Source organism: Protopterus annectens, chromosome 2.part1 (assembly GCF_019279795.1).
Source record: "Protopterus annectens isolate FY-2018-M chromosome 2.part1, PAN1.0, whole genome shotgun sequence".
Classification (NCBI taxonomy): domain Eukaryota; kingdom Metazoa; phylum Chordata; order Ceratodontiformes; family Protopteridae; genus Protopterus; species Protopterus annectens.
In genome coordinates this window covers 785,760,704-785,775,388 of record NC_056729.1, presented here as the reverse complement: position 1 = coordinate 785,775,388, position 14,685 = coordinate 785,760,704, and the positions used below count along the sequence as shown (strand labels likewise).

The 14,685-nt window shown below is 41.8% G+C and overlaps 1 protein-coding gene across 3 annotated transcripts in view; it reads left to right on the top strand.

Annotated features, from left to right (window-relative positions):
* Positions 1–14,685, top strand: part of LONRF1 (LON peptidase N-terminal domain and ring finger 1) — a 1,181,374-nt gene that overhangs the window by 400,562 nt on the left and 766,127 nt on the right. For all 3 annotated transcript variants that reach the window (XM_044062498.1, XM_044062495.1, XM_044062496.1), the window contains exon 6: positions 5,564–5,654. In XM_044062498.1, the coding sequence (XP_043918433.1) occupies positions 5,564–5,654 (91 nt within the window). The remainder of the gene's footprint in view (positions 1–5,563; positions 5,655–14,685) is intronic.

Here is a 14,685-nt window from a genome sequence, read left to right as displayed (position 1 = left end):
GTGCATACCTTCACTAAACACTACCACCTACCTTTATACTCCAGAACTAGAGCAGGCTTTGCCACTGCTGTGTTGCAGGGCATTCTGGCTCCTCCCAGTTCCACCTAGTGCCTACCACCCTGTGCGTAGCTTTGGGATTCTACCCATCTGTTATGACTGCAGCTGTATGCACGATGAACATAGTACAGTTTTGTACCTACCATAAATGTAGATGTTCGAGTGCTAATACAGCTGCAGTCCAGGTTTCCCTCCCTCCTTCCCCTCTGGGTACAGACCTAGTGGCTAACTCCTCATCTTACAACCTGATTGGGTTATCCTCTATGGTGTATTTGCTTGCAACTACTGATTTCTGATTATATTGCATTGCATGATTATATATAATTTATATGTATACGTATATATATATATATATATATATATATATATATATATATATATTTTGCCTTCCTTCTGGGGGCACCTGACATCTGGGGCAAGAAAGACTGAAGAAAATGGCGTCGGCTGTGTCTTATATACCCCTGTCGCACTGACGTCAGGAAAGAAAGCGTCAGCAACCGACGCCGACCTAGACTTTGGACCGAGGACCCGCCTGACGGCAGGAGAACCCATCTGCTATGACTGCAGCTGTATTAGCACTCGAACATCTACATTTATGGTAGGTACAAAACTGTACTTTTTGTACCTACCATAAATGTAGATGTTAGAGTGCTAATACAGCTGCAGTCCAGGTTTCCCTCCCTCCTTCCCCTCTTGGGACAGGCCTATTGGCTAACACCTCCTCATACAACCTGATTGGAGTATTCTTTTATGGTGCATTTGCTTGCAACTACTATATTTTGATTATATCGCATTGCCTTATTACACAAATTTATGTATTGCCTTCCTTCTGGGGGCACCTGACATCTGGGGCAAGAAAAACTGAAGAAAATGGCGTCGGCTGGGTCTTTTTATACCCCTGGCGCACTGACGTCAGGGAGGAAGCGACGACAACCGACGCTGGACCTAGACTTTGGAATTCGGCCGACCAAGGACCCACCTGACGGCAGGAAGACCCCCATCTGTTATGACTGCAGCTGTATTAGCATTCGAACATCTACATTTATGGTAGGTACAAAACTGTACTTTCCTCCACCCTTGGACCTGAACTATGTCTTAGAGAAGCTCACCATTGCCCCATTTGAGCCAGCAGCTACAGCCTTCCTAAAGCACTGTGCTTTTGGGGGCCCTGACATCAGCTAGAAGAGTGTCAGAACTCCAGGCCCTGATGGTCATCCCACCCTTTTTAGTCTTCCACAAGGGTAGGGTAACCCTACGGACTAACACGTCCTTTATGCCGAAGGTGGTCGGTGAGTTGTCTCTGAACCAGTGTATCCACCTCCCCAACTTTTTCCCACAATCACAAAATGACAGTGAGAGAGTCTTGCATTCCCTTGATGTTCAAGACAATTAAGATTCTATTTAGACAAAACCAAATCCTTTAGGAGATCAGAGCAACTGTTTGTCTCATTTCATCCCAGGGCTCTGGGAAAAGCTGTAACAAAGCAGGCTGTTTCTATCTGGATTTCCAAAGCCATCTTCTTTTGTTATACCTACCATGGCAAGCACCTGGACTTTAACAGAAAAGCCCATTCCACTAGGCCCATGGCCTCCTTTGGAGCATTTTTCAAGGGGATGGATATTGCTTTTAGTTTAGAAGCAGCTACCTGGACATCTGTCCATACCTTCAGCAAACACTACAAACTGGGCCACATCTCCAGATCCAGAGAAGGTTTTGCTAGGGCAGTCCTGCATGGATTTTAGGAAAATAGTTCCAAACCACCCTCTTCTTCATCCCTTTGAACTATGGCACTCACCCAAGGGTTATGAATACTGCAACATGAGAATAGAAGGACATAGAATAGTTTTGTAATCTTACCATAACCATAGATGTCCTTCTCTTCCATGTTACAGTATTCTATTCCACCCTCCTGCCCCCTGGAAAAGAGAAAAGTTTTGCTGCATGATTCAGGACTTGTGCAGCTATCCTAGGACTGGGGTCCGATTAGGGCATTCAGTTCTGAGGAAGGTACATGCAAACATCACTTTTATGACCCATGTACCCTACGGCCAACGTTAGATGTCCCACATATGTTGCAGTGACTAAAGCTTTTGTATACTGGCCGGACATTCAGGTCTCTAGGTGGAGGGTATCCCAAAGGTTGTGAATACTGCAACATGGAAGAAAAGGACATGTATGGTTATGGTAAGATTTTACACGGCTTTTCTGTCTCTTTGCCTCCCTTGAACAGACAACTCCCACAGTTCTGTGCCAGAGTCCCTCATTCTCTGGTCTGAAAGGTAGACGCCCTTTCGTTCTCTTGGAAGGAGATGTTTCTGTATGCATCCCCCCCCCCAATCATTCCAAAAGTCTTGCTCAAAATTCTGCAGGACAAACCAAACATCTTGCTAGTGACTCCCTTTTGGCCAAGACACCATTGGTTCCCCCTTCTCCTGCATTTAACCAAGGGCAATCACCGCAAGTTACCTCACAGGGTGGACCTTCTCACACAAGACAAAGGAACTCTCATCCATCCCCAGTTGTCCACCCTCCAGTTGACTCTGTGAGTGATAGGGTTTTAATTCCTTTTAGATACCTGTTTTTGGAGGGCGTGCTAAGGATTTTGCAGGAGGCCAGGAAACCCAATACCAGAAAATCTCATCTGTTCAGGTGGAAGAGGTTTTCAGTTTGGTGTCTCTCACAAAAACAGGATCTGCTATCAGTGGAAGTCCCCCTGGTTCTATCCTATTTGTGTGAATTGCTCAGTGCTGGCTTGGCCTAGACTTCAGTGAAGGCCCATATGTCAGATATTTCTGCCCATCTGCCTCAACCCTCCCCTCCAGCTAATTGCTCAACAGATTTGAGGCTAAACAATTTCTTAAAGACGTCCTTTATATTAGACCGCCCAGGAAATCTGTCCCTCCTCCCTGGGATCTTAATTTTGTTCTAGAAAAGCAGACTTTTCCCCCTTTCAAGCCAGCTACATCAGCATCTTTGCAACATTGCTCCTGGAAAACTGCACTTCTCCTAGCTTTCATTTCAGTCAGACGTGTGTCTGAGCTCCATGCCCTTATGGCCCCTTCCATAAAGACAGGGTGTGCTTGTGTACCAACCATTCTTTTATGCCCAAGGTAATTAACAAATTGTCACTCTTTTTAATTTACCTACTTTCTTTCCTTCTCCACAAAATTGTAGTGAGAAGGTGTTGCACACTCTGGACATGCATAGGCAACTTAGATTTTACTTAGACAAGACCAAATCTATTAGAAAATCAGACGAGCTTTTTGTTTCCTGTCATTCCAGGGCTCTGGGATTGCCTGTTTCCAAGCAGATTTCTTCTTGGATTTCTATGGCTATTTCATTCTATTAGGCCATGGTGGTGCAGCGGTTAGTGTTGTTGCATCACAGCAAGAGGTTTTCCTGTTCGATTCTCGGCTGGAGTGCCTTCTATGTGGAGTCTGCATGTCCTCCCCATGGTTGAGTGATGTTAAAGACATGCAGGTAGGTGCATGCGTGAATGGGTGTGCCTTCTTTGAAGGTTGGGCTGGCAACTCGGCACCGTAAAAATCCACTGCCAATCATTAGCGGACCGGAGTTCCGCTGTGGCGACCCCTAACTGGGAAAAGCCGAAAAACTTTTATGTGAAGCATGGTAAGACCCCTGCTTTTTCTGTAAAGGCCCATTCCACTAGGGCTGTAGCTTCATCGGGTGCTTTCTTCAAGGGATTTGATACTGGCTCTATTCTCAAACCAGCTACATGGACGTCTGTACATACCTTTAGTAAACATTACAGATTGGATGGCATTTCTAGGTCCAGGGCAGGATTTGCCCGAGCAATACTCCATGGCTTTCTGGAGAGCTCAACTGCCTCTTTCTCCACCCTGTCCTCATGAGCCTTTCTACTCTCCCTCATGTTAAGAATACTGTAACAGATGAATAGAAGGACATAGAGGTGTGTAAAATCTTAACCATAACGATAATTGTCCTTCTCATCTCTGTTGCAGTGTTCCAGCCCCTCCCTCCTTCCCCCTGGTGGTTTGGTTCCTTACCTTGGATGATCATGCCCTACCTTTCTTAGGCTGGCTCCCTCCTGGGGCATTCAGTTCTGAGGTGGATGCGTGCGTGTGTCACTTTTATGGCCGAAGTACTACAGCAACCTACATGCGACGTACCATGCATCCTACAGTAGTGAAAGACTTTTGTATACTGGCCAACGGTGGGTCGCCTGCAGCGGAGAACTCCCTCATGTTAAGAATACTGCAACAGAGAAGAGAAGGACATTTATTGTTCTGGTAAGATTTTACACAACTATTCTTTGTTTTTTGTATCCTGATACAGTGAAGTCCAGAACCATTATCTGACTACCGGTGTAGTTAGAAGCCATTTCCTTGGTTATCGCATAGGGACAGAGACATTTTTTTCATTATTTTACCCAAATAATTGTAATCAAATATTTTAGCTCTCTTAATTTCTGTTACTGCTAGATATGTAAATAAGCTACAATCAAGAATTTACTTAAGATTAGGTGTTGTATTGTCCTGTTAATTTTTGGGAAGTTCCCTATGCCCAGCCATCTGGCTCTTCACCCACAGTTTTGACTTGTCCATTCATGTATCCCACCTAGCCATAGCCACTGCCAGGCTAGGGGAGAGTTGAGTGGTATTAAGAGGATATCCAGATTGGCATGGACTTTTTCCTCTCATATATTCCCTGTGGTGGACAGACTAGGCATTGATGTAGTGATTTGGCCTAGCTCCTGTGCATTCACACCTTTTTCGACAAGCCAAGTTTAGCCCTCGTGGTCTGCACATAAGCCTTTACCTGCCTCTCCTGCGTGTTGTGCTCATGCACTGAAATCTTTCTGCTTCTCTTTCCCCGGAATGGACAAGCAGGAAATAACCACTCGCTCCTATCCCTGTCTGGCTAGTCCTTTAGCACTCAGGCTTTTTATTTAAGTGCAGATATCTAGGGCTCCAGTCCGAACCCTGTGCCTTCTTGCCATAGAGCTGAATTGAGTCATTTTGTTTTAATGAACCATGGCATGCTATTCTTATGGTAAAATTTCATTTTTTTTTCATAGTAGTTCAGGCCTGGTATGTAGAAGTCCTGCTTAAGCGTGTATTAAGAAGACTGAGCTACTTACCGTATGTGTTTTTAGGACTGTGGTAATCCAAACTGTTCTTTAATAATTCATGGTCACCTAACTAGATGTTTGCCAACAAAACTTCAGTGAACTGTAGTGTTAAGCAGCAGTTAATGAACATATTTGAACAGTCAGTGAAAGCAGGTTACAAAATTAGAAGTTGCTGAAGTTTTTAGACTGTCAAGACTTTAGTTAGTGTACATGTCTGTTAAGTGACTGTCAGCCTAAAAGAAAACATTCATTTTGATTGATCCATCTTCGTCTTTTCTTTTTCTTTAATGTTTTTGATTATTTTGTCATTAGCAGCAGTGTTGTTTTGATTTTATTTTTGCAAGTGTTTTTTTAGAATGTTGCAGTGTTTTGTATGTTTTCCTGTTTTGCAGAATCTTCTGAAGTGTCAGACACCTCAGGATGTAGAGTAGTTCCAGAGGAATTAATAGATACAACAGAGTTTGAATGTCCTTTATGTATGAGGTAAGTACTAAAAATGTAATACTATTATTATGACACATTAACCATGTGAGAGTTGTCAATATAGGTGTGCTTAGAGGGTATGTATGTAATATGATTTATGTTATGTATAGATAAATAAATGAAGGTGGTGTTATGAAACTTACTGCAGTAGGTAGTTACCAGGCATGCAGTCCAGGTGACTGTTATGGAACCTAGCTCAAATTCCAAATTGCTCCAAAGCACTAAATGGTTAAGTAATTTGTTCAAGATAATGTTTTAGGCAAATGAAAGCTGAAGTAATCAAACCCTGTACCACAGGAATTAACTTATTAACAGCTCATAGCCTTAATCATCTGAGATAAAATGCCAATGTATTTTTATTTCTATTACTATACTTTTATTTTTTACTTGTGTAATTAGTCAGAAATGACTAGCGCAAACTGTAAGATTTTTCTTAAATCTGGTGTATGTTTTATTTATTTGTTTATATTTTTAAGTGATTTAACCTTTCTGGACTAAGCCCCTTCAGAAAGGGCCGGGGGAATTTGTCTGGAAACAAAATACATTAAATTATGTGCAGTTTTAAACTTAACATAAACCAAATGCAATACAAAAGCATTTAGAGTTGCTTAGGCATGCAGCAGCTAAAAGATGAAATCTGTTTCAGTTTATAGAAATGCTCCATGTAGATCAATGGACAGTAAAGGCTTTTAAGAATACAGATTATAGTCTGTGAGTTTGAAGTTCTACATGTAAGATGAAAAAAATAGTGGCACACGCAGAGTTACAGAAATGCATATCCCTAGGCGCACAGATTTAGTTGAGTATCAGCTTAGTAAGAAGATCGGACTATGAAGAATTGTAGATCTGTGATGAAGAAATTAGTTCATAGGTTCATAAGCATATACTAGGCTAATGACCACTTGGGCTCTTGTAAGCCTTGCGGTGCAACCTAAATGCGGTCCACAAACTTTATATAGGGGATGATTGACTCACTGCCTTTGTCCATCAGAGACATAAGATGTCAGACCAAGGGTGAATTTCTGAGTATCCGTCCATTGGTCTTAAGTTGTGCTCGGATAGATTGGGAGGAACTCTGCTTCAAGTGAATGGGGGAGCCTGATCCGGAGAATGGGAATACTCTGAGAAACATGTCTGTCTCTCCAGCATATCCCACTTATGTCACAAGAAAAACTTAGGTCTTTTGATCTAGTAGTTCTGATGTTGTTTGCTTTACAGATGTGCTAAAGGTTCACCAAAACATGGTCCAGGGATGCCTTGTATGTCAGACAAAGATCACCTCTCAGAAGTCTGAATGATACCATGTAAAGAGACAGGACTTTGACGTGATCACCACAGGACATCGTGCTTACTCATATTCTTTTTGTAAGGAATCTTTGTAGACGTTCCAGTTGCTGCTTGCGTCTGGTCAGGTACATACCAAAGGGGACATTATACTGTATGATGAGTCTAATGAGGGATGAGTACAGTGGTATTATGACCTCTCTAGACCTAGATGCCATGCCCTTGCTTATAAGCTGAGCAACCTAGAAGGATTTACTAACTACCTTGGACACGTTTTAGTCGAAGTCTAGATTACTGTGCATGTGAGTTCCCAGATCCCTGACTAGTGAATTGACTTTTATTGATTGTTTTATTGATGACATAGTTACCTGAGATGGCTGACATCCTAAAAGGTACCATAATGCTTTTCTTTGTATTGAGTTTTAAGCCATGACTTTGGCACTAGTTGGAACTGAATTTGTTTGCTAACAAGTTTGCTGTATCACCAGGCTCAATGAATATGTCACCATTAACCCACCAGTTCAGCACATGTGCTGCCTTTGAGGTTTCTGACTTAACTGAAGAAGGCCTTATGGTTATCTTTCATCTGGGAGGCTATCTTAACCTCAGACTTGGCTTTGCTTTTGACCAGATTAGCCCTGTTAGTTGTATGTTTACTTGGATGAGAGAGTATTTATCTTTATGGGAATTACCCTTCCTGAATTTTACCATAATTGTTTTTATTTATTTATTTTATTTATTTCACATTTGTTGACCAGGTTAGTTTGACTGAGCTAGTAGACCTTTTTCAGCGGAGACTCTGGGAGGAAAGCTCCACAGAGTTGCAATTTAAAATGCAGTACATTGTAAGAAGATATGAGCAGTAGCTCTTAACACATATCAGAATATACAAAGCATTAAATTAGATGCAATAATAAACAAGGATACAAAAGTTGAAACAAGGTATACAGTAGGTGATAAAACAACTTCAATAACAGTAAGAGTAAGTACAGTAAATATAAAAATAGGCAGTGAAGTTATTGAATTAGCAGGTAAGTTCATGGGGGGTTAGTGCACCTACAGGGCCAGAGTCCTTTCAGGTACTCTGGTAGTTGTTTTGAACTTGTTGGGTTGTTTAATAGACCTAATTGCTAGTTGTAGTTTTTCCAGGAGTTTGAAGAATTAAAGCAGTAGAGGTTGCAGTCAGTTTTTGTTTTTGGGATGTAGACTTGCAATAGGTCCAGGTCTGAGCTACAGAGAGACCTATTTGGAGTGTATAGGGCGATAAGGGAAAAGAGGTTGGGATAGAAGGATGGGCCGATATAGGATGAAATTAATAATCTGAAGTTGATTGAGAAGGAGCTGATGAGGAAGTTCTAGTCAGTTAAGTTGTTTTAGGAAGAGAGAGTGGTGGGAATTATATGTTTGGTGTGCTGCAAATCTAGCCACCTTATTGTAGGTTGAATCTAACTTGGCTAAGAGAGATGAGTTAAGATTGGTTAGGATTTGAGAGCTATATAAAAGGCTAGGTGGGAGATAGGCTTGAGAGAGGGTCACTTTAGCTTCAGTAGTGAGGTGCTTTTTGTTCCTGTACAGGAGGCCAAGTTTTCGATGCGTCTTTCTTGCGCAGTTGTTTACATGCAAGTCAGATTTAAGTTGGTCGTCTGTTGCGATGCCAAGGAGTTTTGTGCTAGTTTCGACATCAGTACGAGTGTTGTTTAAAGATAGAATGGAGAATGTCTGTTTGAGATGAATGAGGTTTTGGGGAAGAAAAAGTAAGAGCTTAGTTTTCTTAGGGTTAAGAATGAGCTGGTTGCTAGAGAGCTTGGTTTCTACTGAGTTGAAGGAAGTCTGGGTAGCACTTGAGGTCAGATGGAGCATCAGCAGTTGTGATGACTGTAGAGTAGTCTGCATATTTTACTAGGGGTGCTAGAGGACAGGAAGTATAGAGATGATTTGTAAAGATATTGAAGAGCAATGGGCCAAGAATGGACTACTGGAGGTCGCCCATTTTGATTGGGAGTGGAGGGAAGAGGGCTGATTGCCACTTTATTGATTGAAGTCGGTCAGTAAGGTAGCTAGTAAACCAGGCAACAGAAGAAGTAGAGACGTTAGGGTCAGTCAGTTTATTAAGGAGAAGAGGGCGTGAGATACTGTATCAACTGCTTTTGATAGGTCCAGGAATAAGCAGGATACTAGTTTTTTTCTGGTCACTTGCCAATGAGATGGTGTTAATGAAGGATAGGAGGGCAGTGGTGGTGCTGTGGTTAGGGCGGAAACCATGTTGTGTGGGTGTGAGCAGGTTTTCATGTAGTAGGTGTTACAAGACTTGTTTATGGATGCATTTTTCAAGCACTTTGGAAAGAGGAGAAAGTATGGCAATAGGTCTGAAATTAGAGCTTTCAGAGGCGTTACCTCCTTTGTGAATAAGTAGAGTGTAAAATTGTTTCCAAATAGTAGAAGCCTTACATTTGTTGATAGAACATTTTGTCAATATAGATATAGGGATGGCAAGAGAGTTTCCAGCAACCTGGAGGAAATGAGGGATATTGTCAGTGGATGCAGAACAAGGTTTAAGTTTGGAGAGCAGAGAGTTAATATAGTTAGTAGGTACGGGATGTAGGGAGAAATTGCTGGAAGTCTTTAGGGTAAGAGATAATGCAGGCAAATGAGTAGAGTTAGTTGAGGGGGGACTAGAGTTTACCATCTTTGAGATGGATTCAATGAAATAAGAGTTGAAAATGTTTGCTACCTTTCCTTTTGTTGTTTATCATGTTTAATTTGTCATGCCACCAGGATGTTTTGTTTCTGGGGCTAGTTATGGCTTTACTTATGCAGCCTTTGACATGGTTATACAGATTTTCTGAGAGGCATTCGGCATAGGCTGATGCATCAGTTAAAAAAAGGTAATTTGCTCTGGAGTAGTTCCTAACTGTTGCTGGATTTGATTTCAAAGGAGACAGTTTTCAGGAAAGACAAGACATTGGAGGGGGGGGGGGTGCAGCATTCTCCTATATTTCTGAGCATGAGGTCCAGTATGTTGGAGTCTCTAGTGGGATTATTCACTACTTGGTCAAGGGTGTTTGTGTTTATGAAGTCATTGAATCTCAGTAGCTGTAGATTTGAGGTAATGTAGAATCCCCAGTCTATAGAGGGGTAATTAAAGCCTCCCATGATTATGGTGTTGGGCTGGATGGCAAGCATCTCCAATAGGCCCAGGTATGCATTGTGAGCTTCATGGGACATGGAGGATGACCTATAGCTGGCTAGGATATGGTATGGGATTTTGTCTGTGATGATCTGCATGTGGAGGAACTCTAGCACATCATCTTGTTTGACCACCATAGTTATTGATGTATATTGAAACATCTCCACCTTTAGCCTCCATCTGTGCTTCTACTGGTCTAAAAGTGTGGAAGGCACTGAAACCCTGCACTGCCTCTGTAAACCACGTCTCAATAACTGCACAGATTTCTATATCCTGGAGTGTGATGAGGGCTTAGAGGGCGTGTAGATATTTATTTAGGTTAATGGCATTGAGTAGTAAGTAACACCCTGAGGTTCAGTTGAGTTGATTTTGCTATGTCAGTAGGTTTGCCAATTTGGCATTGCCTAAAATGGGGACTATGGAGATGGATAAAGTTTTAGCCAGTGTTGGAAAGCCTGCCAATGCAGGCAGAGACCACAATGCCTTTGGCTACGTAACTTTTAATGCTGCATGCTTTTAAACCTCTCAGCCTTTCACCTAAAAAATAGACTGTACAGAGTGCCACAGTCCTACAAGTTCTTTTTCTGTAACCTCATGGCTGACTTATCTGTTATTTCCCTTGCCAAAGACTCTAGCTGTAAACATCTGACTGCTACTAATCCTGTACTCTCAAACAAGTATGGGAGAGCTTTTGACAGGCACAGGAAGAAAGTCTATACATCTTCCACCCTAGCAATTCAGTACAGCTGACCATCAGGCTCACATGGATAAATATCTTTGGCAACATTTACTGATAGGAATAGGGCAGTTGCTGAGTTTCCCTCTTCTGACATTAAATCCTCCTTACTCAATATTATTTCTTCAATAACACGGGTCACTAAGCATTCAAGTCCCTAAACGATGCTGCAGTAACTGGATCAGTTATGTGTTAATGTGTATGGCTAAGGTCCCAGAATCTACCTGAGGATGTCGAGACTCAAATTCTTAATGCTTCCTTAGATGAGGAAGTGGTATTTGGTACCTCATCAGCTGAAGTATTGAAAAGATTTTGTATGAGAGCGAAACTGATCCAAGGGGTCAAACAAAATTTACAATCCTCTATTCCTAAATATAATGGGAATTATCCTTCCAAGTCCTTAAGCAATCCTAACGAAAGTTGGGGAAACAGCAACTCAAGAAACAATGAACGATTCTAAGAAGAAAGATGGGGCAAAACAGACACAATCTTAATCTAAGAAAAATGACTGACTGTATTACTCTTCTTTCCCCATCCCCACACTGGCCACTCTCTAAACCTTTCAGGAAATCTTTCTGTTTACCTAGTCCTTTAGAACCAGGTCACATTCCAGTATACATCAGGCAGAGCCCCCCACTAACACTCTTCAAGAGAAACCCTGATGGGTGGATGGGAAACAGAAAATTTACTCCGGGGATCACTGCAGTGGCTGTGCTGGACAGAGGCACAGGGAACTAATCTAAGAGGGTGGTGAAAGCCAACACATTGGCTGGGCTTATAAATGCCCGTGGGCAGATAGCCTAGTACTTACCTATATACTAATTCCTGGGTACTAGAAATTCAAAATGGATACAGGTGCCAGAGTTTCCCCTCGCCCTCAAAAACCAAACCAACCTCTTTTCTCCCATTGTTTTGAAAGTTTTCTGTTTCTGATTCACATTCTCAGTTCTCTTTTTTTTACCTTTTGGTCTGTCTGCAGCTTCAGGAGTTTTCACAATGTGTCTAGCACCAGTGATTGCATCTTGCAGACTGCAGAGCAATCACTTCTTTGTATACCAGCACAAATGCTTTATTTTTGAAGTCTGTATTCAGAATTAATGAGCATCTCCCCTTTTGTCTGGAATCTGTTTCAAAACCTAGTATTTTACCTCTGTATGGTGAAGCAGTGTCATTCCGCCTCAGAGTAACATTTCTAGATTGGATCTTAGTCACTTCAGAGATGATGGCTTATCTTCCTTTAGGGAAAAAAAAGACTTCTTACCATGTACAGTTTATTCAGTTTTCTCAGCAGCATAACTCTCAACTTCTTAAAGCAAAAAATCTGGACAAAGCCATAAACAGTGGTGGGGGAGGGACAAAGGCCCAAAAATAGGGACAGTTTTAAAATATTGCTTTTATAAACGTATAAAGTTGATAGAATAACAGGTTTTTCCATGAGCCTGAATTTTTCTGATGAAGTCTGAAACTCAATTACATGGCATCCTCAAAGATTTGTCAAAAATATGAGGCAACAATCTGGATAATTGAGAGCTTTGCTCAGCAGTCAATAACTACAGCAAGGGAATATTTTGGGATATTGGGAGACGTGGCCCCCACTGTCCTAATGATCCCACTAAACATATTACGCATAAGAAAAATTAAATGGTTCCTGAAATCAGTAAGGACCCCACATCAGCACCTTCTGCATTTTCAAATCCCTGTGCTGAATTTTGTCAAGAAAGAGCTACTTTGATGGATGGACCAGGTGTTTTTGAATCTATGTCTTCCATTTTCACCTCCAGCCCCCAAACCACAGATGCATCAGACTTTGCTTGGGCTTTATCTAAGGGCATCAAAGTACAAGATCTTTGCAACTATAATTTCAAGAAAAAGGTGTATAAACATCAAATAAATGATTGCATTCATAACAGCTTTAAGGACTTTGAACCATTTGTGCACTCCAGGACCACTTTGGTAATCACAGACAATGATGTAATAATGTGGTATGTAAACAAGGGAAGAGGAACTGTGTTTCACATGAATAGGGAGTCTGTTTCAGAGAATGCGGTAGTCTTTGGGATACATACTTTTGTCTCCAGTAAGTCTTGTTTATATCACAGAAAAGGTTTAAGTCTCTAGAACAGGTAATTCTGGTGCTGTTTGTTTTGCAGATATGCAGGCAGTCCTTCACGGTGGAGTCTGACACTGCCTTGTATGCTAGGCATAGCCTGTAGGAGACAGACTTACAGGATAGGGCCTTGCACTCTTGCACAGGACATGTTACATAAGCCCTGTATTCTTTTAGTGAGGTACCTCTGTGGATGTTCCAATTGTTGGATATGCCTGGTTAGCTACATACCAAAGGGGGCATTATATTCAGTGGTAGGTCTGATGAATGCTTAATACGGGAGAACAATGACTTCCTTGGCATAGATGCCAGACATTTATTTGTAAGTTGCATAACATAGAATTATTTCCCCACTACTGTAGACACATGATAGTCAAAGGCTAGTTTACTGTCTGTCTGTGTGTTCCCAAGTCCCTGACTACTAGGTCAACTCTTGGAGGGGGGTTGTGTTGTTAGTATGATAGTTACCTGGGTGGATGACTTCCCGAAATATACTGGTATGCATTTCTTAGGATTTAGTTGTAGTCTATGGCTGTGATACAAGTTATTTGTCTGTGTCAGCCCTTCCTGGAGAACATTTGTGTTGGTGGGGAATTCTAGGACTGCTCCTAATTTACAGTCATCTGCAGATGTATTCAGCCAGAGGCCCTTGACAGTGGCCTTGACTTCAGAGAAGTAAATGTCAAAAAGGAGCAGGCTCAGGGCTAAACCCTGAGGGACTCCACTTGTGACTGGCCACTTTGTAGAGGTGGACTCCCAATTCTAACTTCCTGGAGCCTGTATTTAATCCAGCTGACTATCCACAGGATGAGACATAAGGGTTTATACCTAATCTCTTGAGTTTAAAGATGCCCGGGTAGGGTATTGTGTCAGATGCCTTGGTCAAGTCAAGGTAGGCAGTGTGAACCGTCTTGCCCTTATCCATTGTTTTGGTGATCTTCTCAAAGAAGTCCAACAGGTTTAGTAAGCACGACCTGCCCTTGATGAAACTATATTGGGTTGGGTCCAGTATCTGGAGGTTTCTTATGTTATTATTGATCATGTCCATGATAATTCTTTCCATGGCTTTGCATATGAAACTAATGAGACTTTTGTAGGCCTGTAGTTTCCAGGGTCTGTAAGATAGTCCACCTTTGTGCAGAGGGATGACTGTTGCTGTTTTCCATTCATGAGGCACAAAGCTTGTTTGGAGGTTACAGTTAATAGCAATTCCAGAGGGCCTGATAGGTCATGTTTCATGCTATTCAGAAGGCATTGTGGGATATTCTCTGGGCCCATTGATGCATTGTTCTTGGCCGTAGAGAGAGCATTGGTTTGCTTTCTCTTATGGCTCAGTATAGGTGGCTGCATTTACTAGTAAGCTGTACAAACAATTCCTTTGAGGTTGTTGACATCGCTAAAGAATGCCTTGTGGTTGCTCTTGACCAGGGAGGTCAAATCTACCTCATGTTTGGCTTTGGTAAACTTTATTTGTACTCTGATTTGTTTGTGAGAGTGCTTTTATCCTGCTGGGTGCTATGCCTCATAATTTTTGCCATGAGTGATTTTCTTCCTTCAGTTATACATCCTATTGATGTTGTGATTCTACCAGTGTAGCTTGTTTTTTGAGTTAGTTCTTTACTTTCTTCCTGGTGGGTACAGCTGCCTCTATGAAGCTTTTAACCTGCTTTGGTAGAGTTTCTTTGAACAGTTCTGCATTAGCAGCAGTGTTCTCAGG